At 42.8% G+C, this 27002-nt stretch overlaps 1 protein-coding gene across 6 annotated transcripts in view; it reads right to left on the bottom strand.

The window, feature by feature from the left end:
* Nucleotides 1–484: 484 nt before the first annotated feature.
* Nucleotides 485–27002, bottom strand: part of ZNF41 (zinc finger protein 41) — a 71323-nt gene continuing 44805 nt past the window's right edge. For 5 of the 6 annotated variants that reach the window (XM_035725793.1, XM_027607347.2, XM_035725792.1 and 2 more), the window contains exons 2-5: nucleotides 21248–21584; nucleotides 8593–8719; nucleotides 8232–8327; nucleotides 485–3572 (exon numbers count right to left, since the gene is read on the bottom strand). In XM_035725793.1, coding sequence (XP_035581686.1) covers nucleotides 1540–3572; nucleotides 8232–8327; nucleotides 8593–8719; nucleotides 21248–21319 — 2328 coding nt within the window. In that variant the 5' untranslated portion in view covers nucleotides 21320–21584 and the 3' untranslated portion in view covers nucleotides 485–1539. The remainder of the gene's footprint in view (nucleotides 3573–8231; nucleotides 8328–8592; nucleotides 8720–21247; nucleotides 21585–27002) is intronic. The other variant, XM_035725795.1, reaches the window with a different exon arrangement.

Here is a 27002-nt window from a genome sequence, read left to right as displayed (position 1 = left end):
TGTTAGAAGTCAGGATAGTGTTTATCTTGGGAGTTGAGGGGACAAGGCCTGGAAGGGAGCACAGGGAATGCTTCTGGAGTGTTTGGTATATTGTGTTTCTTGATCTGAGTATGTTCAGTTTGAAAGAGTTCATTGAGCTGTTTGCTTATGATACCTGCATTTTCTGGATGCATTATACATTAATAAAAAGGTTTAAAAATAAGGTAAAATTGCATGCTAGAAAGCCCCTTTTCTTATGAGTATCTTAAAAAACATTAAAGGGAAGATGAGAAACTGTCTATATATCAGTGCTTTAAAAAAAAAAAAAGCAGTGCTCTTTCTAGAGAAGTCTTCCAGTTATTCAACTATAATCCTATCTTAGACTAAGCAAATACAGTGCAACATGATTTTATCCCATAGCAATTGACACAATACTACTCTTAATGTGCGTGTAGAAAATGAATGTATCTTAGCAAATTGAAAGAAAAACAAAATCAAAATGTTATATATTGAAACCCAATTTATCAACCACTCCTTTTCAAACAGGAATCCCAAAGAAAGCAGAAGCTTCAGCAGATGAGACCGGAAGTCCAGTGTGTTGTGGCTCAGTTCCATTGTTTTAGGGGGATGAGAAGTCTATGGTCTGCAGCTTACATAAATGATAGCTTTTGGGGTACAGGTTAGAAAGTATGCATACCTTTTTTGGATGTGAATCACCAGCTGTCACAGCACGGAAGTAATGAGAGAACAGTTGCCACCTTTAGATGTCTGTAGGGTTTAATAACTATATTCCTGTTAACATTGGCTAGAGCTATGCCTAATTTGCCAACGCATAAAGTCATTTTAAACCTAAAGTGACACTTGGAGTTTAAAAATTCTATTTCGTTTTTTAAAAATATACTCTGGTGAAGGGAAGAGAAAGAAAAATTCCCCGTGGCAATTTTTCCTGTGCCTTAAATGTCCACGATCACAAAAACTTCTGGCTTCTACTCACAGATCTGCCTTCCCAAATAGGTTTTTGCCTTGACTTTGGTGCTCTGCAGGTGTCTGGACAATGAAAACCCTTCTCCCCACCCTAGAAATTTGAAAAAAAAAAAAGGTGGCCAATATTAAGTACTTCTACATTCCCAGGGTATGAAGAACTAATCAGTGCTGAATTTATAAAGTCCTTCATCCAAAAAGTGAAACATAAGAGATTACAAGTCATCTCCCGGGGCCTTTCTACCATCTCCTGGGGTCTGTCTCTCTACCCATTTGTAAGAGCTTGAAGGTCTCTGTGTGAATCATGCAACCAAACAGGACTATTGCTCAAATGCCTTATCAAAGTGTCTCCCTATGCATATAACTGCATGTCAACTGTGGTGGTGCAGGTACTTGTATTTCCAGTTGACTGAAGGATACTTGGCTCTGTCTGCCTTCTGTTTACCTAAGCTGTGGGCTGTCATGCCCACCTCCCCCTGTACCCCAGTCGCAGCATCCGGCACTCCTCTTCCCCACTATGAGACATCTGATGCATCCCCAGTTGTGAGTTCCAGCTGAAGGCTTTTTCAGTCAATGGCTTTATACTTTTTCTCCACTATGTGTTTTCTGGTGTTTAATGAGATTTGATCTGTCAGTGAAGGCCTTCTGACATTCTGTACAAGCATAGGGTTTCTTTCCGGTATGAATAATCTGATGCATACTTAATGTTGCTTTCTGGATGAAGGCTTTCCCACATTTACTGCATTCATAGTGTCTTTCTCCAGTATGAGATTTCTGATGGATAGTGAGGCGAGACTTCCAGGTGAAGGTTTTTCCACAGTCACTGCATTTATAGGGTCTCTCTCTAGTATGGATTTTTTGGTGTGTTATAAGATTTGACCTGTCAGTGAAGGCCTTTCCACATTCAGCACATATATTGGGTTTCTCTCCTGTGTGAATCTTCTGATGCACACGGAGTTGTGACTTCTTAGTAAAGCATTTCCCACAGTCACTGCATTCATAAGGCTTCTCTCCAGTATGAATTCTATGATGTGCAATGAAGTGTGACTTCTGGATGAAGGCCTTCCCACATTCAGGACAAACATAGGGTTTCTCTCCTGTGTGGATCCTCTGATGCACACTTAGTGTCGATTTCTGGATAAAGGCTTTCCCACATTCATTGCATTCATAGTGTCTCTCTCCAATATGAGATTTCTGATGTATTTTGAGGCGTGACTTCCATATGAAGGCTTTTCCACAGCCATTGCACTTATAGGGCTTCTCTCCAGTGTGAGTTTTCTGGTGTTTAATGAGATTTGACTGGTCACTGAAAGCCTTGCCACATTCAGCACACATATAGGGTTTCTCTCCAGTATGAGTTTTCTGATGTGTAGTGAGGTTTGTCCTATGAGTAAAGACCTTTCCACATTCTGTACATATATAGGGTTTTTCTCCAGTGTGAATTCTTTGATGTACATGGAGTTGTGACTTCTTAGTGAATGATTTTCCACACTCACTGCATTCATAAGGCTTTTCGCCAGTATGGATTCTCTGATGTGTATTGAAATGTGATTTCTGGATGAAGGCCTTCCCGCATTCAGTGCATACATAGGGTTTCTCTCCTGTGTGGATTCTCTGATGCATTCTGAGTGCTGATTTTCTTGTGAAGGCTTTCCCACATTCGCTGCATGCATAGTGTTTTTCTCCAGTATGAGTTTTCTGATGTATAGTAAGGTCTGAATTCTGGGAGAAGCCTCTTCCACATTCACTGCATTCATATGGTTTTTCTCCTGTATGAATTCTCATATGTCTAAAGAGATATGATCTGTGGAAAAAGGCTTTTCCACATTCACTGCATTTATACGGTTTCTGCCCGGTATGAATTTTCTGATGTGTAATGAGGTTTGACTTGAGAGTAAAGGCCTTCCCACATTGAGTACATATATAGGGTTTATCTCCTGCACAAACACTTTGAGGTCCATTAATCTGTGGCTTCAGAATGAGGGCTTTGTCACTTTTATGGCATTCATGGGATTTTTCCTTAGCATGAATTCTCTGATGCTCAAAGAGATGTGACTTCTGGGGGAAGCTCTTTACACACTCAGTACATACATAAAGTTGCTCCCCAGTCTGAATATTCTGATGGTGGATGAGAACTTGTTCGTTGCCAAGATGTTTTTCACATCGATTAACCTCACAGGAATTTGCTCCTGTATTCGCATTCTCAGTAGAGGAAGAGCTATGGGCAAAATTAGTATCATTTCCAAAAATCTTACCAAGCTTCTTTGTTGCATTGCTTTTATTATGATTGTGTAAGTTTAAAGTATGCTTCAAACTCTTTCCAAAGGTGTCATAGTTATGGAGTCTTTTAATGGAAGGAACAAGCTTGGTACTCACGTGAATTATTTTTTCAGTATTTTTAAATTCATAGCCCCTTTCCTTAATCAGTACTTTCACATGACTTAAAGGGTTATTTTGGCTTTCTTGATATCTCTCTAGCTGGCTATTATTTTGCCACAATTCTTCTAAAATGGAACACAATGGATCTTTTCCTATGGGCTGACCAAATTTCTCACAGTGGAATGAAACTTTCCCAGAAATTCTCTGTTGTTGCATTTCCCCAGTAGCCTCGTCTAAAAAGAAGAAGAAAAAAGTAAAAATGACTCAAAGGACAATTAGCAGAGGGTAGGGGGCACCTGTAGTTCAGACAAGATGAATGCGGAAATGGAAGCGTCCATATGACAATAATGAAAATAGTAATAATGTAGTAATACAAAATTCTTCTAAAGCACTTACTAGATGCAAAATAATTATATACCATTTACGATGCGCCAGGCACCGTTCCAAGTGCTCTACACATAATAGCTCGTTGGATCCTCACCAAACCCTAAGCAGCAGCCATCATTACCAATCATGTTTCACAGATGAGAAAACAGAAGCACAGAGGTTATGTAACGTGCTGAAGATCAAATTGCTAAATAAGTGAGAGAGATAGGGTTTGAACCCTGGGGATTCATATCCACTATGTAGGAGGTGTGGAGAGTGAGTCTAACCAGAAGAAGAAACCGAAGTCTGTTAAGGGGAAATCCTAGCATGGCAGAAATAGTTCAGATTATATGTCTTTATTACTTATTAGCTCTAAACCCTTCTAATCTCTTTGCTTTCTCCCACTTTTCCCTCTGAACCATATGAGCACCAACATAAAATTTATGTGCCTCAAAGACCCATTCCTCTACATCTATAGGAAACACTGTGGTAACATCGGCCATCCAAATAGTAGATATCTGTGCTCCCACTCTATAGCCAGCTGCAAGTTTTCCTTGGTCCCAGGGACCAAGGACCTGGGGACCACGTGCTTTCAACAAGTGTTAAGTAGGCAAGGTAAAGCCGCCTATGGCAGAAACTGCAAGCCATCCACCAAAAACAATTTGCATTTGCCTCTTCTTTTATACTACTAGGATGTAGCTGGGCATTACATTTAGCAGCCTCACTTTGTCCTCACCAGTGGAGTATGAGTACAAGTGGTATGTGCAGCTGCCAGGCTGGGCCTTAAGACAGTGGGCAAAACTCTCCCCCTCTCTCCTTCCCACTGGACTCAATGATGACCCAACATTAACCACGCAGCTGACAACGATGCCCTAGGAAATGGCAGAGCGATGACTTGGAACATGGTCCCTGAATGACCCATTGGGATCAGAGTTGATTTGTTGAATGAATCCATTCATTTCAGAATTCTTATATAAAAGAGGATATACATTGATACTAAGCTTGTTTTGCTCCTCTGCATATTCAAAATGTATTGTCCTTGGTATTAGCTCTAATTTCAGTACACTTCTAGGGAGGTTATATGTGGTATGAATTTACAAGTCGGACGTGGTACCACTCATATCGATACTTAATTTGGCCCAGTTTTCTTTGGGAACACAAGACCTGCAACTGTCAACATTTCATGCAGCTGTCTCCTCTTTCCAAATATAATCTATGGTCCTTTGAATTCCTCTGAGCAGACACTTGAAAAATCCTTCCGAAAGAGAGCAAAATGTCCTCCCCTGCCTATCTCCCCAAATTCAATAAATTTAAATTTACCAAATATTTTCCATGCTTTGCTTCAGAAAATGGAAAAATAAATATGCCGGGTATCAACTTATTGCCTCTCAACTCTGAATTCACTCCTTTGCCTGCTCTACAAAAAAATGGATCTGAGTCTCTTTAAATATCTGTCCCACTGTTGAGCCTTTTCAGCACAGGGTGATGGCGAAACACTGCAGGAGGAGGGGATTTTGCTTCCTGGCTCTGGTGGGCTCACTCAGCGGGCTCCTCCAGCAAGGGCTGCTTGTCTGGCACCAGGGTCCCACGGTGCAGGTGGCTTCGCCAACACGGTTCCTGATGCACACGCGGCTTCCCAGGCACCCAGGTCTTGCAGTGTGGGTGGCTTCTCTGGACCTCAGCTTCTGCAGTGCGGATGACTTTTCTAGCACCCACCTCCTGCAGCACTAGTAGCTTCTCCAGCTCCAGGCTCCTGCAGTGTGCTGCAGCCGGCAGCACACAGCACCCAGCAGTTGACCCTGGCACCCCTCGCAGATGATGTGTAGGGGGCTACCTCCAATGAGAAGCTTCCCCATGATCAGCTTTCTCTGGAACCCCCGAGGGCAGCTTGCCAGCAAGTTCCACCAGCGTGGCACCACAGGAACTCTTCTTCCATGCTCTGGGCCCTGGCTGGGTCCCTCAACAAGGTCTGGATTCATCGCTGGGAAGCAGGGGAGGCTCTTCCTTGGGTGCTCCATCACAGCCCAAGAGGCACCGGCTGTTCCTTTTATCTGCTATTCCTTTATTCTTTAGCTTTCTCTTTACTTTTGCCAGCTAATCTCTTGTCACTTCCATCTCGCCAGAGCTAATAATTCTTTATGCTTTCCCTGTTCAAATTTGTATGTAGTTTCTCTCTCCTGATCAGCCACTGAATTATACAATAAGAAACAGGCTTTTAATTCTGGGAACTTTCTAAAAACATAGAGGTAAAGGCCTCAGTTACCACACAGTCTAAAATCTGTGCTTTTTTTCCTGAGTTCCTGTGGGAAGAAAGGTGAGGAAAAGGAAAGAGCCACATGTGCTGGAGTAAGTGAGCCATCTCACGGAACATCAAAATCTGACCACCAGGTGAAAATGTATCATCTAAACAGAGCACAGAATAAAGAGTCAGATTCATGGAACACTAACAAATGTGGTAGACATCAAGAAAATGTTAAAAATGCACAGCAAAAGAAACAATCAACAAAATGAAAAAGCAACCTACATAAGGGGAGAAGATATTTGCAAGTCATGCATCTGAAGGAGTTAATATCTAAATTATATAAAGAACTCATACAACTCATTGGCACAAAATAAGCAAACCAATTAAAAAAATGGGTAGAGGAACTGAATAGACAGTTTTCCAAAGAAGACGTCCAAATGTTCACTGAAAGTGAACTAATAAAAAGAATGGAATCAGCAAATTCAATCAGGAATAAAATCATCGTAATCCAGGCATAAGAAAATATGGAGCTGGTTTTAGGTGATATTACTGGGAACTGGGAAGATGAACTGAGAACTGAAAATGATATTTGCAAAAATGGAAAAGCACTAGGAACTGTAGGGTGACTAATTAAAAAAAAAACGGCTGAAAGATTTAAGAAGCACTGACAGAATGTGACAGAATTTGGAAGGTGGGAAGGTGATATGTGAGATGATGATTCCAATTTCTGACGTACTGAGGGTCAAGAGAAACATCTCATGGGAACTTTCTGGGTAGCTAAATCTAGTACTAAAGTACCAGTGAAAACCAGACCAGAGGTATCAAAAGCAGTCATCAGAATTCAGTATGGATGAATCTTTGCATGTATATGAAGAAAAGATTGGTGAACAGCAGGGTCCCTAGGGCAACCTCATGTATGGGGGTAAGGAAGAGAAGGCTGGAAGAAAGGGCGAGTAATAAATTGGATGCAAATCAATAAGAAACAGGAAACTCAAGTGAAACAAGACAAGGTCACTCATAAAGGAAAACTCAAGGAGACCACAACAGATCAATAATGAAAGGCTGAAACTAGGTACTGGAGAAATGCAGAATAAAAAAATGAGATACCACTTTATACCCATTGTTGGCCCAAAAATGAGAAACTCTAGGAAAGCAAGAACCTTTGTGCACCATGGTTAGTATAGATTCGTGCAGCCAATCTGAGAGTAATATGGTGGTGCTTGGTCAAATTCAGGATAAAAATATGCAATGATTAGGCAGATCCCCTCTTCTATAAACATTCCCAAGAAATTCTCACCCTCCAAAAGGGAACATTTTTGTAGAAATTTATCATAAAGTTGTTTGTATTAGCTGGGAATTTGTATTAGCAACAACCCTAGGTTCCACCACTGAGTGAATGGTTAAGTAAGATGTGGTACCAGCACACTGTAGAATACTATGCAGCCATTTGAAGGAATGAAGCCAGATGAACACACTGCAAAATGGACGATCTCATGGATGAGTGAAAAAAAAGGAACAGAATTAAGACATGTGGTGCAATATAATTTACATATACTAAAAATACATACTCAGAAACCAATATTTCAGGCTTTTAAAGAATACCACACAAATTCACAGATAAAACACAGTAGCTCAGTTGCCCCTGGGAGGAGGTATAAGGAATGAACACGTGGAATTGGAATAAAAGGGAAGAAATGTTAAAATACCTGAATGTACAAGGAAAGAATCTAAGATAAAGGGGGTGGGAGTGGAGTAGGAAGAATGAAAAGATCTTAGATAAGATAGGGTAGTATGCTATGTGATCCAGGGTACAGAGACTAGAGACAGCTCTCTTGTCAAAAAGCCAAGCAATGAAGACAATGGTTATTTGCAAGGGTCAAACTTGGAGAAACTGCTTAGGTATCAAAGGAGCTTCTGTGAACTATCGCCAATAAACTACAGAAGTTTAGAACTTTCAGGGTGCCTGGGTGGCTCAGTCAGTTAAGTATCTGCTTTTGGCTCAGGACATGATCCCGGGGTCCTGGGATCGAGGCCCGCACTGGGCTCCTTGCTCAGTGGGGAGCCTGCTTCTCCCTCTCCCTCTGCCCGCCACTCCCCCTGCTTGTGTGCTCTCTCTCTCTCTCTCTCTCTCTCAGTCAAATAAATAAATAAAATCTTTAAAAAAAAAGAAGTTTAGAACTTTCAAGGCAGGTTGTCTTCACAGCCTTTCAAAGGTATCAGCCGCTTCTAGAAAAAGTGAGATTTACTTCCATGTCCGCCATCTGCCTGAGTCAAACTCACTCACCTGAACAGCCCTGATGTGGGGTTTCCCCCTCCAATGTCCATGGCCCCTCTCCTTGCTCCAACTTGAAGATGACCTCTGGTTTGGGAACCTGGTACCCTGTTAACAGGAGATGGTACAGGATTGGGTCCAGCTGATTGGATTTCAGAGGACTTTCAATGACATTTCCATTTGCTCTTCTGAAAAGTAATCACATTTCACTGGGAACAGAGTAATAATCATAGTGCTGAAAAGGGACTGAAGAATCTTGGACAAATCAAGGATGACACCATCACACACTTAAGATGTTCCAGAACATCCAGCAGCTGAGAATGGAAATAGCCACACTCAGGCGCCTGGCAGACACACAGGGCAGCTGGCTTACCCACTGAGCGCAAGTGGCTGTAATTCTCCAGCGTCACATCCCGGTACAGGCGTCTCTGAGCAGGGTCCAAGTGCTGCCACTCCTCCCTGCTGAAGTCCACAGTCACATCCTCGAATGACACGGAGACCTGTAACAACACAGTTCTGTTCAAGGTGACATGGTCAGCACTGGGGGTTGGAAGGAAGACAAATAGGAAGTTGTTTTTAATGATGTTTTACCATATCACACAGGGTTTTCACTCAGTACCTGGTTTTGTATTTCATTTTGTGAGAGAAAAAAACTTACTGAAGTATCTTGACATCCACTGTGTATGTAATACGTTCATTTGTTTATTCAGTCATTCTTTTGCAAAAATGAGGATTAAAATAGGCTTTCTTTAAGTCCTTTAGTTCATGTAACTACATATATTTACTGACTGATTATGTGCCAGGCCATGGCAATATAGAATTGAATAAAATAGAAATTGAATAAAAAGAAACACATAGGGGAAAAGGCGAAGTAATAGAGCCTTTAAAAACAATACGGGAAATTCATTCCTGGGTTTTGGCACCAAAAAAAAAAAAAAAAAACCCATAGAAAAAAGATAATATAGATAAATATCTTCATGATCTCAGATTAGGAAAATAATTCTTAAACAAGATGCAAAAAAACATTAACCATAAAGAAAAAGGTTGATGTCTGGCTACAGTAAATTTTAAAACTTCTATTCATTTAAAAGACAGTATTATAAGAGAAGAAAAGGAAAGACCCAGAATAGGAAAAGATACCTGCAACACATGTTACTGTCAAAGGGTTCATATCAAGAGGATGTAAAGAACTCTTACAAACCAATAAGAAGAAAGGAGACCACCGAGTAGAAAAGTGGGCAAAGCAATTGAACAGGCATTTTACAAAAGGGGAAATCCAAGGTTTCAATAAACAACAGAAAGGGTTTAACCTTAGTAACCAGGGAATGCAAATTTAAACCACAGTGAGGGGCACCTGGGTGGCTCAGTTGGTTGGGCGTCTGCCTTTGGCTCAGGTCATGATCCCAGGGTCCTAGGATCAAGCCCCGCATCAGGCTCCCTGCTCGGCAGGGAGCCTGCTTCCCCCCTCCCACTCCCCCTGCTTGTACACACATACTCTCTCTCACTGTGTCAAATAAATAAAACAAAATAAAATAAAATAAACCACAGTGAGATACCACTATACAACCCCCAGAATGTCCTCAATGAAAAAGACTGATAGTACGTGTTGAGGAGAATATGGTGCAATGAGAACTCTCATATTGCTGATGGTGATCTAAATTGGTGCAACTATGTTGGAAAGCATTTTGTCTTTATTGGGTAATGTTAAAGCATGCATACACTAGGGCACAGTGATTCCATTCATGGAAATATGCCCAACTAGAATATGTGTACATGTGCAATAGGAGGCATGGCCAAGAATATTTATAGCAGCCTTATTCAAAATGTGTGTAATATTTCATGATAAAGAGTTAAAAATTAATAGTAATTAAAAAATCAGTGTTCAACATAATAGTAACAGGATCTACTCTCTTTGCAAAAAATTTAAGAATATTTTCTGGGGTGCCTGGGTGGCTCAGTCGGTTTAATGACCGACTCTTGATTTTGGCTCAGGTCATGATCTTGGGGTGGTGAGGTCAAGCCCTGTGTCAGGCTCTGCACTCAGTTCAGTCTGCTTGAGATTCTCTCCCTCTCTCTCTGCCCTCCCCCCCACTCATGCTCTAAATAAATAAATACATAAATAAATAAATAAAATCTTTTTTAAAAAAGAATATTTTCTTAGTTGCTTTTATTTGCATAATCCCTAAGCCTATACCCCACCTACCCACCCACGAACTAACCAAGACTGGTTTTCTGGTTAGGGAGATCTGGGGAGTTGAGGGAGAGAACCATGTGAATGTATTACATATTCAGAAATTAAGCTAAAAATTACCAATGGGACCAAAATGGAATAGGCATAATTTTCTCTATTTCTCCTGCTAAGTACAGCTGAAACCCCTAGACATTATATATAAAACAAAGATAAGAACACTCTGCCAGTTGGAGAGAGGGAGGCAAACTTGCCATGATCCTCAGAACCTGAGGAATGCCACAGTGGTGATTTCCCCGAGTTTTCATTTTGCCCCACATATCTTGGACTAGGTGCTAGAGAAACTGGCAACCTAGAATGCCAACTGGCACAGATGGAAACAGCCCCAGGAAAGCCTGCTTTCATTAGTTAAAGTACCAGGAAAAAGGCAACGTAGCAAGAGAGAAAAATTTAAGGGCACCTGGGTGGCTCAGTCAGTTAGGCGTCTGCCTTCGGCTCAGGTCATGATCCCAGGGTCCTGGGATGGAGTCCCGCATCGGGCTCCTTGCTCTGCAGGGAGCCCGCCTCTCTCTCTCTGCTCCCCGCTTGTACTCTCCTACTGTCTTTCCTTCTCTCTCTCAAATAAATAAATAAAATCTTAAAAAGAGAGAGAGAGAAAAACTTAAATAATACTGCCCTGTTCCAGGCAAGCATCACAGAAAACAAAACAAAACAAAACAAAAAACTGTGCTCCTACTCCCATTCCCATCAGCAAAGGATGAATGGGGAGCCTAGAATTTCATCCCAGCCTGGGATGATGGTAATGAGACCCCTTGCCCACAGTGTCAATTTAGGCTGTGTGGGGATCTTGGACTTCCACCCCCACTCGATAAAAAGGTGTCCTCTGCCTTCCCACGAGGGTGGTGTCAGAGGTGGTGTGGTGGAAAGCCTGAAATTCTACCCCTGCCCAGTAGCAACAGGTGCTTGTCCCCTTCTGGGGTGTCAAAGGAGGTCAACTGGGGAACCTGAACTTTACCTCCACCTGGCAATAAGGAGCATTTTTCAGAATCCTCTTCAGAAAAAGAAGATTCTCATTTTCTAGCAGAACAGTGTCAGAGGAGGCCTGTTAAACACAAGATTTAAATAATACCTAGAGTCTCATAGTTCCCAAAATATCCAGGACATACTTGAAAATCAGGCTTCATGAGAAGAAGCAGAAAAATCTCAACTGGCATGAGAAAAGACAATCAAGAGACACCAACATTGAGATAACACAGATGTTAGAATTATGTGACAAGAATTTTAAAGCAGCTATCATAAAAATGTTTCAGTATACTTAAAAGAAATTTGAAAATAGCCTTAGCAAAGAAAGAAAAGATATGAAGACAAACTGAATGGAAATTTTAGAACTGACAAATACAATGACTGAAAATTTAAAACTCCACTGTGGGCTCAACAGCAGAATAGAGAAGACAGAGGAAGGAATCAGAGAACTTGACAATGGAACCATGGAAATGATCTAATATGAACAGAAAGGAAAATTGGCTGGAAAAAAAAATGAGCAGAGCCTCAGGGACCTGTGAGACTATAATAGAAGATCTGGCATTTGTGTCATCAGAATCCCAGAAGGAGAGGAGAAAACGTGTGGGGCTGAAAAAGTATTTGAAGAAATTGGCTGAAAATTTCTCTAATCTGGCAAAAATATCAACTTAGAGTTTCAAGAAGCTGAGCAAACCCCAAAAGGAAAAATAAAAAAAAATCTACACCAAGACACATTATAATCAAACTTCAGAAAAACTAAAGACAAAGGAAAAAAAAAATCTTAAAATCAGCAAGAGAGAAACCACAACTTACCTATGGGGGGAAAACAATTAAAGTGACGGGAGGTTTCTTATCAGAAACCATGGAGAAGAGATGGAAGTGGCACAACATTTTTCTTTTTTATTCAAAGATTTATTTATTTATTTTAGAGGGGGGACGGGCAGAGGGAGAGGGCGAGAGAGAATCCTCAAGCAGACTCCCCATTGAATGCAGAGCCTGATGCAGGGCTCCATCCCAGGACCCTGAGATCATGACCTGAGCCAAAATCAAGAGTTGGCTGCTTAACCAACTGAGCCACTGAGGTGCCCTGGCACAACATTTTCAAGTGCTCGAAGAAAAGAACTGTCAACCCTGAATTCCATATCTGGCAAAACTATCTTTAAGAAATGAAGTGGTAACGGGCGCCTGGGTGGCTCAGTTGGTTAAGTGTCTGACTCTTGATTTCGGCTCAGGTCATGATCTGAGGGTCATGAGATCGAGTCCTGCATTGGGCTCCATGCTGGGCATAGAGCCTGCTTAAAATTCTCTCTTTCCCTCTGCTCCACCCCCCACCCCCCAAAAAAGAAACGAAGTGGTAATGGTCAATAAATACATGAAAAGGTGCTTGGCATCATTAACGATCAGGGAAATAAAAGTCAAAACTACAATGAGATACTACCTCATACCCACTAGGATGGCTAGAATCAAAAAGTCAGAAAACAGCAAGTGTTGGTGAGGATGTGGAGAAATTGGAACCTTCATATGTTGCCAGGGGAGTGTAAAATGGTGCAGCTGCTTTGGGAAACAATCTGGCGGTTCCTCAAATGATTAAACATAGTTATCATTTGACCCAGCAATTCCATTCCTAGGTACATGCATCCACAAGAGAAATGAAAATATATGGCCACATAAAAACATGTACACATATGTTGATAGCAGCATTACTCATACTAGCTAAAAGGTGGAAACCACCCCAGTGTACATCAGCTGATAAATGGATAAACAAAATGTGACACATCTATATAATGGAATATTATTCAGCCATAAAAAGGAATTAAATAACTGACACATGCTACAACATGTACATGTACAACGTGCTACACTTTTTCCCTAGCTGTATCTACGTACAATTTTACCCACCTATATGGACTGGCAACTTCCTACTTTATTCATCAGGTTATACATAAGCTATTACTATCATTATTTACTTTGCTACTCAAATTGTCCCAGATTTTCCCAGAGGGAGTTCCTTGAAACATTATGTTGCATGAAAGAAGCCAGACACAAAGATCACAGATTATATGAGTCCATTCATGTGAACTCTCCAAAATAGTGAAGCCTATAGAGACAGAAAGTATATTAGTGGTTGCTTAGGTTTGGGGGAGGCAGGGAACAGAGGTGCGGTGGGGAGGAGTGATGGCTAAAGGAAATGGGGCTTCTTTTTGAGGTGATGAAAATGTTGTCAAATTGATTGTGGTGATGGTTGCTCATATCCATAAATATAAAAACCAGTGAATTGAACACTTTAAATGGGTAAATTGTATGGTATGTAAATTGTATCTCAGTAGAGCTGTTATTAAGAAAGAAGAAATGAAAAGGAAATCAAGATATCCTCAGATGAAGGAAAACTAAGAAAATCTGTGGCCAGCAGATGTACCCTAAGTGAATGGCTAATGGAAGTTCTGTAAACAGAAAGGAGATAATGAGAGAAGGAATCTTGGAACATCAGGAAGGAAGAAAAAATGGAAAAAGCAAAAATATGAGTAAACACAAATTCCTTCTCCTCTCGGGTTTTCTAAATTACGTTCGAAGGTCAAAGCAAAAAGTATTACATTGTCTGTTGTGGATCTCCATGTGTGTAGGGGAAATATTTAAGACAACTGTATTATAATATAACCTGGTGAGGGTAAAGGGATTTAAAGGCAGCTAAGTTTTCTCTACTTCATTCTAACTGGTAAAATGTCAACACAAGTGTGACTTATTTGGTGATGGAATAGCTCTGTATCTGTATTATTGCACAAGAATCGATACATGAATGGCAGAGAACTACCCACACACTATAGCAATGTCAGTTTCCTGTTTGTGATACCATACTCTAAGTGACGCAGGATGTAACCACTGGCAGAAACTGTGTAAAGGGTTACGTGAGACCTTTCTGTACCATCTTTGCAACTTCCAGTAAATCTATAATTATTTCAAAAATAGAAAGTTTTAACAAGCTACCAATATTATCCTCAGAAGGACTGGAGTAGTGGGCACACCAGAAAAGATCAGAATGCTATCAAAAAGAAGCATTCCTTTCTTCCCTCTCTGCCTACCTACAAACCTCTCCACCTATTATATGGACTGGTGATTTCCTACTTTATTCAGTGGGTTATCATCTATTGCTATCATTATTTATTTATTTTGCTACTCAAATTGTCCCAAGTTTGGCCAGAGGGAGTTCCTTCCAGGTGGCTCCTGTGTCCTTTCAACATGTCCCCATCTTTTGAGCACTTTATTACTTCTCAGTACAATGAGTTCTTCCAGGATCATTTTGTACTCTCTCTGCTCTAACCCTGGAATCAGTGATTTCTCCAAGAAGCTCTGGTTCCTATTAGTGAGTAATGGCAAATCAAGGTGTGCTCATTGTGCCTGGCGTGTAATTGTACTTTCATCAGTCAGAGCGAGGGGTGTTTTTCCTTACCGGAGAATGCCAACTAATCAATGTGGAAGGAATTATGGGATTAGAAAATGTCATTAGGAAAACAGCACAGTAATTAATTCTTACAGGCAAGAATCATCACTGGATGCTAAAATCGGTGACCAGGAGCATGAGAAATAGGATATTTACATAGCCTCAAAGTATCTCCCCCCAAAATAGTTATTAATTACACAGGGAAAGATAGTCACATTACAGAACTTGACAGATAACCATCTTAGTCATGGTAATCAAAGTTAATATTATCAATAAAGGCTAAATTGATATTGAATGCCTGCTGACATGAAGCACTGAGAAGAACACAACATTGTTTCTGTGATACTCCTGAGAAAAAAAGGAATAACCTATATCTAATTACGAGGAAGCAAGAAGCAAACCAAGTTGAGGGACATTCTTCCAAACGGTCCGTGTCATGAAAGTCAAGGAAAGGCTGAGGCACTGTTCCAGATTAAAGGCTAAAGGGACATGACAAGTCAACACAATACATGAACCTGGGCTGGATCCTGGATCAGGGGAAAGGACCTTCTTGAGACAACTGGGGAAACTGTATATTATACGGTATATATTAGATAATAAGATAATACATGGTATGTTAGTACCTTATCAATGTGAAATTTCCTCATTCTGAAAACTTTACTGTGGTTACAGAAGAGAATGTCCTTGTTCTTAAGAGATATGCATTGAAGTATTTAGGGGTAAATACTAAAAATAGTTGTCTGCAAATTACTCTCAAATGGTTCAGAAAACAAGGTTTTAAATATAGTTGTGTGTATGCCCATATACATGTACTTACAAACACACATGCAAACATCGAGGACAGAATGAAAGCAAACGTGGCAAAATGTTAATGGTTTATTTCAGATGAAGGGGGTACATAGTTCTTTGTGCAGTTTCTGTAACTTCTCTTTAATTTTAAAATTATTTCAAAAGGATCAAAAGTTTAAAAAAAAAAAAAACAAAAGCTTTGAAACGCCTAGTTGAAAATTTAGGTGAATGTTTGTTTAGGCCTTGGGGTGGTTGAGGATTTCCTAAACCAGAGAGAAAATGCGCTGCGTATCAGAGAAAAGACCTAATGATTTGACTATGAGGAAATGAGGAAGCTTTATTCACCGAAAGCCCCTTTGGCCTCTGGGAGGCCTGGTCTCCCTCCCCTTGTTAGTGAATGTTCGGGGGCACCAAGCGTGCAGGGAACTCATAGTACCTTCTCCACCACCAGCAGCTCCTGGAGGCAGCTCCACAAGCACTGGGCCATGCCCAGCACTTCGCCACCCACCAGCTCTCCTGAGCACAGCCCCGAGGGTTGCTGAGAGGAGGACCTCCACTTGAACCCCTAGCAACACACTTGACCTGTGCCTCCTTCATCCCCCAAGGGCAGTCAACCCGGGGGAGGCCTGGGGTCAGGCTGGAGGGAAGCTCTCATTCTGCCTGCCCAACCTCCCAAGCAGCTTGCCAGCCACCCCAGGAGACACCGGCAGGTGTGTGGGTAACACAGCGGGGAGGAGCCTCAGGGGGCAGGGCAGGAGTGGCTATTTCAACCAGTGTGAAAGAATGAAAACATTCTACCACTTGACATTGTTAAACGTTTTAACAACTCCAGTGGCCCAAGCTGGTGGACAAAAGACCACTGTCAATCAGTCTCTCCCTCCCTGGGAGTCACTAAGGCCCCATTTCCAGGGAAAGTGTACACAGCCCATGACAGGCATTCTCAGCATGAACAGACACACAAGATGAATATTTACAAAGTACACTGCCCACAGATGCCCCTCTTTGATCCCTTTCCCTGAAAAAATAGAAGCTTTGGGAGGGGGATTTTGGTGCTAGAAATCTGGGTAGAAAGTTGCTAACATAGACTCCCCCAGATTCCAGCCTCACCTGCTACACAGGAAAAGGTTTGATTTCCTATCCCTTTTCTACCACGAAGGATGGCATGTGTGCCTACCACCACCAGGACCCCTACAAGGACTTCCTCATCCTAGGTGAGGATCCCCACTCCAGCTCCTCATGGCTCTCCAGCGACCCACATGGCTCTCCTGTCTCCCTCCCTTCAGGATCCTCTGAGCCAGCACACTACGTGCTCTCATCCCCGGGACCGTGCTGGGCTACCAGAATTGACCACTCACTGGCCCTCTGCTCTGGCCCATCCTGCAGCTGGCTCTGGGCTCAGTCCCCCCACTTCTGGGCTTGCCTCACTGTGATACGACCTTGCCCTTCTACACCCTGTCCCAGCCTAGCAGAAGGGCTTCAGTGGTGCTTACGAGGCTGTCTGCAAGTGTGCAGCGAGTTCTTGGCTCCCTGTGCCCTCACCAGAGGCCAGATACCTAGCCTCTCTCTATGCTTGCCCTTGGCTGGGGCTGCTCTGGTCTTTCCTGCTCCCTCTGGCTGTTCCCTCTCACTGTTCTCCATTCCGTACCCCTCCGCAGCTGCCTCTGGCTTTTCCCTGCTTCCCCTGCCCACTCCCAGCTCATACTTCTCTCTGCTGCTCCCTCTGCTGGTCCTTATTCCCTCTGCGTAGTCCCCATCGGACCCTTCCCTGGTCCCTCTTGTTTACTCTTCCCTCTAAATGTTGCTTGCTCCTTTTGAGTACCCCTGGTCTCTTTCCGGATTGTCCCTGGCTTCCTCTAACTGTTCCAAGCCTCCCGTTTCTTCTTCCCTTTGACTGCTCAGACGGAGCCCTGGTGCCTCTGACCTGTATTTCCTTCGACAGTTTCCCCTCTAGCTGATCCTTAGTCTGCGGCACCATTCTTCTGATTGGGCACTAGTCCATTTGGCTGTTCCCTGGTCCTGATGAGCTTTTCTTATTCTTTCTAGTGGACACAGACTGACTGCCCTTTGAGTCCCCTGACTGCTCTCTAGTCCCAATTCTTTCCTGTGCCTTGGGCAAACCTGGAATGCCTTTCTAGTACACCCTCACTTGACACACCTGCATCTGGTTTCCAGGGGGTGGGGAGCAGCACACTTTGTGGAGAGCTGGTCGACCCAGCTCCTAGTCTAGGCTCTTGACCACCAAAGTCTACCAGTTCTGGGCACTCCACCATGATGCTTGATTTTGTACTTTCACCTTCTCCATCACTTACATCATGTCTGACTATCTGCTGGTTCCTCTGGTTGTTTCCTGGGTAGGGTGACCAACTGTCTCGTTTGCCAGGACTTTCCCTATTTTAGCACTGAAGTCCCACATCCCAGGAAACCCCTGTCACCCTATTCCAGGGAACTCTGGTTGTTCCTCAGCCTCTCCTTGGCTTCTGCAACTGCCCCCCCCCCGCTTTTAAAGATTTTATTTATTTATTTGAGAGAGAGAGAGAGAGAGAGTTAGCAAGAGCAGGAACACAAGCAGGGGAAGTGGGAGAGGGAGAAGCATGCTTCCCGCTGAGCAGGGAGCCCAATGCGGGGCTCGATCCCAGGACCCTGGGATCATGACCTGAGCCGAAGGCAGATGCTTAACGACTGAGCCACCCAGGCACCCCTGCAACTGGCCCTTAACCCCAGTGCCTGCTACATGGGGCCCTCTGGCTGCTAACTAGCTTCAGGAATGGATACTATGCCTTCCAGCTGTTCTCTAGTCCCTCTAGCTGTTCTCTGGTCAGTCAGGCTGCTCTCCAACACCAGATAAACTTTTAATGCCCACTTTGTGCTTCCCTAGTCCTCTGGTTAGCCCTTGGGACCTCTGGTTAGCACTCTGTGCCCAGTACAGTTTTGTTCTTCCCTCTGCTGTTCCCCAACCTCAGACTATTCCTTGTTCTGTGTGGCTCCTGATGTCCTCAGCTACTCCTCAGCCTGGGAGGCCTTTCTCCGTCTTTCCAACTATCCCTGGGTCTGTCCCCTCCCCACCCCCCCACCTGTTTATAGCCTCAGCAGCTGGTCCCTGCTTCCTCTGGCTGCTATCCACTCCCTTCCCATTCTTTCTTATTTTTTTGTTCCCTGGTACCTCTACCTTTCCCCATCTTCTCAGACTCCCCTAAACCCTGGTGCCTTGTGAAGTTGCTTGTCCCACAGGTTCTTGCCCAGAACACCAAACCTATCTGCTCTTTCCATTTTGGCCAAATCTTCTGTTTTCTCATCCCTCCGGATGGTCCCTGCTCCCTCTGGCTGCTATCTGGTCCCTCTACCTTCTGGTCCCTCCTCCTATTTTGGGATCCCTCTTATTGTTCTTGGACCCACTGGCTTTTCCCTCTCTCCACCTCTCTAGCCCCTGATGACTACGTCTTGGTCTCTCTGCTGCCCCTGGCTTCTGGGCTTCTGTTTCCCATTTCCTCTGTTCCACTGCACTCTCATTCTGCGCCCTGGGCCCCTTGGCTATCCTCCATCTCCAGTAAGTGCACCATGGTCCCATCAGCTGTTCCTCATCCCTCTTTCTCTTACTGACCCTTCTGCCTATTTTTCAGCCTCAGCCACTATTTCCTGGTCCCGCCAGCTGTTCCCTACCGCTGTGGACACTTTTTTTTTTTTTTTTTTTTTTGGTTCTTCGGTATCTCTGCCCATTCTCTGCTCCCTGACATCTAATGAAAAAGCCAAAAACCTGACAAATAAATAAGTGAATAAATAACACTCAACAGGGTCTTGGTCATTTCCATCTCTTCTTGCAAAGGGTCAGAGGTCTGTGGTTGGGAAAGAAGAGATGAGTGGAGAAATGTGCCCTGTAGAGCCCAGAATCTTTTGTCTAGAAATTTCCACACACTGGCTGGGCAAGGAGCCACCTGCAGAAAGACTGGGGAGTATCATGTTGTTGTGGCCTCAAACTGTGGGTCTGTGATTGATATGATGGAGCAGAGCCTAAACACTTCCATAGGTGGAAGGGCACTATGGTTAGGCAGCAATTCGTTTACCATTCAATGCCTTTATACCTTTGACCCAAACATAATTTCAGTGACTTGGACAAAAAGACTTAAGTGCAGGAATTTTACCACAGCAGTGTTAATCCCAACAGAAAACCTGAAACACCCTAAATGCACATACAGTGGATTGGTTAAATTAATTCAAGTTTATCCAAAGGACATAATGCTGTGCATTATGTGTATATGAAGAAAAAATATTTAATGCCTAGAAAATCATGTTAAGCTGTCAAATTAAAACGGAGGCAACCAAATACTGTGATTCCATTTTTAAACTTGAGCTATAGAATGTATATGTGTATGGTATGTATGCACACCCACAGCCCCACACATATACCCACATATATGCACACTTGTGCATACAAAGGAAAAATCAACTGAAAGGAAATATACCTAAATGTTAACAATGGTTAACTTTGGGTAATGCTGGAATTACAAGTAATGTTTTATTCTCTTCTGTTTGTTTACCTGCATTCTCTAACATTTTATTGTGAAATAATGAAATTATGAAATAATAAAAATCAAAATAATTTTTTAAAGTTTAATATTATCCTAATGACCATGTGACCCTGAGCCCCTGTGACAAGAAGCCTGCCCCAGAGGTGACAGCATTCACAGGAAGGTTTGAAGAAGGGAGCTGTCAGGCAGGGTCTGGCTCTCTCATCATCTTCCCCTATTTACAGATTCTCAAGGGGAATTTTTATTTATTTTTCTTTTTATTTTTTAAGGATTTTATTTATTTATTTGAAAGAGAGAGAGAAGGAACACCAGCCGGGGAGGGGGGCAGAGGGAGAGGGAGAAGCAGGTTCAGGGCTCTATCCAAGGACCTGGAGATCATGACTTGAGCTGAAGGCAGACACCCAATAGACTGAGCCATGCAGGTGCTCAAAGGGAACTTTTAGGGGGCAACTTGGTCTTGGCTGTGGTGTGGTGAGGGTGGAGGACACATTCAGGAGACCTGGTTCCAGTCCAACACTGTTACTCACAATCCAAGAGGCCTGGGCAAGTCATGTCCCTTCTCAGGGCATTTTATCACCTTTGAAAGGAGGAGGAAGAACCAGAAGGACCCTGGAGACTGTTGTTGCCCTATTACCCTGCCATCCTCTCAGTTCCAGAGAAAAGGGATTTTTCTGCCCTAGATCAGGATAGAGGAGGAAGCAGCAAATCCCCAGAGACAAGGGGGAAAGGAGGCTGGGGGCAGGGGGTGATCCACTGAGCAACTGCAAAGAGCCAATGGAGAGTGCAGGGCCTATGCTGGGGGTCGGGGGTAGCGTCTCCCTGGCTAGGACCCCAGATGTGGGGTGACCCTCCCATCCCACCTTTCCTCCATCACATGTCCACTGAAACACACAGGGCTCTGGATGTGGGACATCAGCCACGTGGTACTCACACAGCAGGAGGATGGTGACCTGGGAGCCTGGAATCTGCCACTTCTGTGACCCACCTGCCCCTCCCCTGAGGCCCTGGTGACAGGTCAGGGCTGTCTCCTCACTGAGCGAATTCCTGCCCCTGGAGTCCTCTCCCTCCTCACCTCACACAAGTTGACACATCCCTCTGCAGCCAGGACCGAGGGCCACTGGGGAGAACTCCGGTTAGCTGGCATGTTCCCGCTGGGCCTCAGCTCAAGGGCTCTCTTGCTGATGACTCTGCTCTTCCCAGGAGCTCGAAGCCAGCCGGGCAGCCGGGGACTCAATCAGGGCTGCTGGGGCCAGGAGGTAGGTCCTACAGACTCTGCTTCGGGGTCTGGCCCAGGGGCTCCACAGAGACTCCAAGAAACCCTGGAGAGCCAGTGTGCACGTGGTCAGTCACCATTCACCCCACAAAATGCTTCCTGGGGGCACCAAGGGAGCAGCTCCCTGTGCTGGATACTGTGAAAAAGAGAAGTTCAGTAAAACCAACACCAAATGTTAGCGTATAATGTGAAAAAAATACTCATAAAACTTGGTATAAAATGAATGAGGGTTTGAATTCCAGATCTTCTACTTTCTAGCTAGAGTCTGGGGGAAGTCACTTTAGTCTGAGTTTCTTCATCTTAAAACTGAGGATGAAAACACCTGTCTCAAAAAAAAAAAAAAAAAGAAAGAAAAGAAAAGAAAAGAAAAAAGAAAACACCTGTCTCATAGGGTTGTTAGAATTAAATGATACGATATGATGCCTCCAAAGCAATCATTCCTACTTGGCACCTGGAACATATTACATTGATATTAAATATTGCTATTATTATAAGGTGCAAGGCAGGTACCTCATTTAAATTTCAAACTCATCCTGTGAACTAGGTATTCTATTAGTATTATTCCCATTTATCATCAGATAGAGATGTTCAGAGATATTAAGAAATTTGCCCCAAGATCACTCAGATTAGGGGGAAGGACAGGGACTCAAACCCAGGTATGCCTGGCTCCAGGGTACATTTTCTTCACTACTATGCCATATGGTATTCTGTATATGGCAGGTCACAAAAAACATTATTTCCATTTCCTTGCTGCTCTTAAAGTGCTCTGGCTAGGGGTGCCACATGTGCATAAACTGAGCTTCTGTATAATTCAGTGTATGTTCTGGGCAACTTAGAGAGCTCGCCTTCTTCTGCCATAGATGAAAACATAAACTCATTGCCTCCCTCCCCCAACTCCCATCTGGGCACTGAAAACTAGCATGTCTGTACAGGCTCCTAAATCAGTAACCCACACTGCTTGACAAAACCGTGTCCCAGATGGTACCATCAACTGGCTTCCACAGGCTCCCCAAATAATCACCAACACCCTCAATACACCCTCAATAGAAAACCAACCACTGATCCACTCAATGCCCTTTGGGGGCCAAACCTGACCTCCTATAGGACCCCATAACTCACAGCCCATATATAGAACTAGTGACTCCCATAATACCTTCAATAATAGTCCATCACATACTAACTCACACAGCCCTGCATTTACCAATATCCACAAGTCTCAATCAATGACTCGCATAGGGCCACCAAAACTGACTCCCAAAAATTTATAATCCCAGGCTTGCAAGCAATCATTTGCCACCTCAGTGTTCCAATCAATAACTCTTGTGGGCTAATCAATGACTTCAGACACTGACATCCCCAACTCTTATAAAACCTCAAGAATTTCCCAAGACTGTACCTCACTGCCCCAATGTGAATCGTAGCTATAGGCTTTAGATTATCTAATCCTATTGGACCCTACCTCATTGATTCTTCCCCATAGAAATCCCCCCAATCCTTGACTCCCAGAGGAACCAAATCAACCCCAAACCTGATGTGGCATTGAATTTAGAGGACAAAAAGGAAACCTACAACACTTCCAGGCAGAAACAACACGTTATTTAAAATGGAAAGGGCTCACAATGGCACTAGACTTTTTGTTTGCAGTGATAGGAATCATATTAGAAGAAAATATCTGCAAATTACTGAGAGAAAGGAGCTGAGATCCGAGAATTTTAAACCCATCCTAGCTTGATACTATTCTTCTGTCAGAGGAAAAGACAATTTTAGCCATAAAAACATTTATAACATTAAATGCCACCATTCCTAGCTCAGGAGAATACTCAAGGGAATAGTCTAAGCAATTATAAATTGAATAGTAACAGAAACCTCAAAAATCAGAGGAAAGCAGTCTTCAGAAATGATTCTTGTAATATACAGTTATATCTGAATAAAGAAAAATAACATAACTAGGCATATGGAATAAATAAGATTACTACTAAGTGGAAAATTTAAAAGACCCTGGAAAATCTACTGAGTAAAATGAGGAGAAGGCAAATTATGCACCTCTATTCCTAGATCCAAATACGATTATAACATTATTGGATCTAGTAATAGAGAAAATATAGACAATTATATTTCTAAGGAAGGTGAAGGCAACTACTAGCAGAAATTGATAAATATAATCAAAATCCCAAACTATCAGAATTCCAAGATAATAAGAACCCAGAGGGGAATGAGAAATGTGACCAAACCAGCAAAAATAGGAAAAGGGAAAGAGTGGAAATATCAACCAAATAAAATAAATAGTAAACATAAAATAATAGAAGGCACAAAATTTAGTATGTTATAATTCAACTAAATTGAATGAGCTGAATCCTGCCATAAAAGATAAAGACAATGGGATTGGTTCACAAAAACAATACACAGGTGCCACATATCTAAAACAAAAAGACAAAGATGTGAAATGAAGCATTGGACAGAAACATGCCATGCTATTTATCATTCTTTCTGTAATGGTTGGCACTCGTTGTGTCTTAGTTAGGAAAACCTTGCCTACCTCAGGGTCATAAAGATGTTTAATGTTTTCTTCTAAATTTGTATTGTTCTATCTTTTATGTTTAGATTTATAACCTTCTTGGGAAGGATTGTGGTGTGTGGTAAGTGTTAGGGTCAAGATTCATTTCTTCCAGGGCGCCTGGGTGACTCAGTCAAGCATCTGCCTTTGGCTCAGGTCATGATCCTGGGGTCCTGGGATCAAGCCCCAGGCCAAGTTGAGCTCCCTGTTCAGTGGGGAGTCTAATTCTCCCTCTCCCCCTGCTCCTCCCCCTGCTTGTGCACGCTCTCTCTCTGTCAAATAAATAAATAAATAAAATCTTTGTTTAAAAAAAGATTCATTTCTTCCATATGGATATCAAGGTGATCCAGCATGGCTTATTGAAAAGACTGTCCTTTCTCCACTGCTCTGCAGTGTTGCTTTGCAACCGTCTATGTGGAGGTTCATTCCTGGACTCTGGGTTTTGATTGGTCTATTTGTCTGTTTGTGGACCACTACTATAGTGTCTTAATTAATGTGCTTCATATCAAGTTTTGATATCTGGTAGAATAAAAGGTTATTAAATTGGACCACACTAAAATTAAAGACCTTGGCTCATCAGAAGACAAAATTAAGAGTGAAAAGGCAAGGGACGCCTGGGTGGCTCAGCTGGTGAAGTGTCTGCCTTCGGCTCAGGTCATGATCCCAGGGTCCTGGGATCGAGTCCCACACCAGGCTCCTTGCTCAGCAGGGATCCTGCTTCTCCCTCTGCTGCTCCCCCTGCTTGTGCTTCCCCCCCCGGATAAATAAATAAAATCTTTAAAAAAAAAAGAGTGAAAAGGCAAATCCCACAGTGGGAAAAGATGACTGTAATACTGGTATCTGACAAACAACTCATATCTCAAATATATCAAGAATTCTTAGAAATCAATAGGAGCAATAGGAAAAGAGAGAAGGGAACAGGCACTTCCCAAAGAAGATATGCCAAGTGGCAAATATGCATAGGAAAAGATGCTCAACTTCATTAGTTAGCAAGGAAATATAAATTAAACTACAATCAGATACTCCTTCATACCCACCAGAAATGGCTAAAAATGGAAAAGATGGAAAATAACCAAGAGAGTTGGTGAGGATATGAACAATGGAAACTCATAAATTGTTTTTGAGGAGCATACAATAGTACAAACACTTTGTAAAACTGTGTGGTGTTATCTATGAAAGCTGAACACATGCAATAGCCTGTGACCCAGCTCTTCTACTTCTAGGAATATACTCAGGAGAAATGTGAGCATATGTTGACTGAAAGACTAGTAAGATGATGTTCAGAGTGGCTTTATTCAAAACTGAAAATTATGCAGATGCCCATCAACTTCAGAATGGATAAACAAGTTGTCCTATATTCATACAAGGAAGTACTATACAGTAACAAGAATGAACAAATTACTATGCACAACAGGCATGAATCTCATCTCATGAATATTACATTGGCCAATGAAGCCAGACCCAAAAGAGCAATGAATCAATACTGTATGATTATGTTTATATTAATTTCAAAAACATGTCAAACTAATCTATGCTGTTAGAAGTCAGGCTGTTGGTACCCCTTGGGAGGAGGTTAGTGATTGGAAAGGAACACAAGGGGGTATTTCTTGGGTGCTAGTGATGTTCTATTTCTAAATCTAGGTGGTGGTTGTGCATGTTCACTCAGTCTGTTAAAAAATCATCAAGCTAAATGCATAATCTGTGCAGTTTCTTACATTATGTCATAATTAAATAAAGATTTTAAAAATATACAATATACCAGACAAATGTAAGAAATTGAAAGCAGATCTAGAAATAAATTATTGAGTGGAAATTAAGTCCAAAGTGCTCAATAGATTAACAAAGGGGTCCATTTTTAATAATAAAATATACAATAAAAAGTACATAAACCTTTGCATAAATCTTTAGGGCCATTCAATATATACAAATAAAACCAGCACAAATGCATGAAACCACATGAAATCTTCAAAATCATAATTATGGAGACTTCCTCTTCTGGAGATGGAGTAGATATTAGTTTACCTATTCTTTCTGCTAAATAAACAACTAAAAAGTGTGGACATTATATATAAAACATAGGAAGAGGGGCGCCTGGGTGGTTCAGTCAGTTAAGCACCTGCCTTCAGCTCAGGTCATGATCTCAGGATCCTGGGATCGAGCCCTGCATCAGGCTCCCTGCTCAGTGGGGAGTCTGCTTCTCCCTCTGCCTCTCCCCCTGCCTTGTGCTCTCTCTCTTGCTCACTCTCTCTCTCAGATAGGTAAATAAAATCTTAAAAAAAAGCAACATAGGAAGATTCTGAAAGGTGGAGTGAAGAGGGCAGATTGGCTAGGGATCCTGAGACCCCAAAAATGACATGGCAGTGAGTTCTCTGTTTTCTTTTAGCCTCATATATCCTAGACTTGGTGCTGGAGAAACCAGCAACTTAGAAAGGCCAATGGTGCAGACAAAAACTGCCCCAATAAAAGCCTGTTCTCTCTAGTCAAAGGACCAGGCAAGAGGCAGTCTACCAAGACAGAAAACTTTCAGACAATGATGGCTCTACTCAGGCCAAACACCACAAAAACACTGGGGTCCTACCACCATTACTAAGAGCAAAGGCCAGGTGGAGAGCCTAGACTTCCACCCTTGACAAACTATAAGAAGGCACCCTCAACCCCTCACCCTGCCCCTCACCCCCTGCCCCCTGCCCAGGTGGTATCAGAGAAAGTCCATTAGGGTGCTGGAGCTTTCTTCCTTGCTGGACAGTAACACCTGCCTCCTCCTCGCCCACCCTTTGGTGACAGTGGAGACAATGTGGGGAGTCTGGGCTTCCATCCTCACCCAGAGGTGTCCTTCCTCCTCTCCACTGAGTGATGTCAGAGGAGGGCTGTTGGCGCTCCTACTAGGGCTCAGCAGTAACAAGGGCACTTCTGCCAACAGTGTCAGTGGACATCAAATGGGAAGCAGTGACAAGGTACCCAGCTCCCTCCCAGTCAGGGTGGTATCAGCAGAGGCCTAGT

This window comes from Zalophus californianus, chromosome X (assembly GCF_009762305.2).
Source record: "Zalophus californianus isolate mZalCal1 chromosome X, mZalCal1.pri.v2, whole genome shotgun sequence".
NCBI classification, from domain to species: domain Eukaryota; kingdom Metazoa; phylum Chordata; class Mammalia; order Carnivora; family Otariidae; genus Zalophus; species Zalophus californianus.
This window is presented reverse-complemented; position numbering and strand designations above follow the sequence as displayed.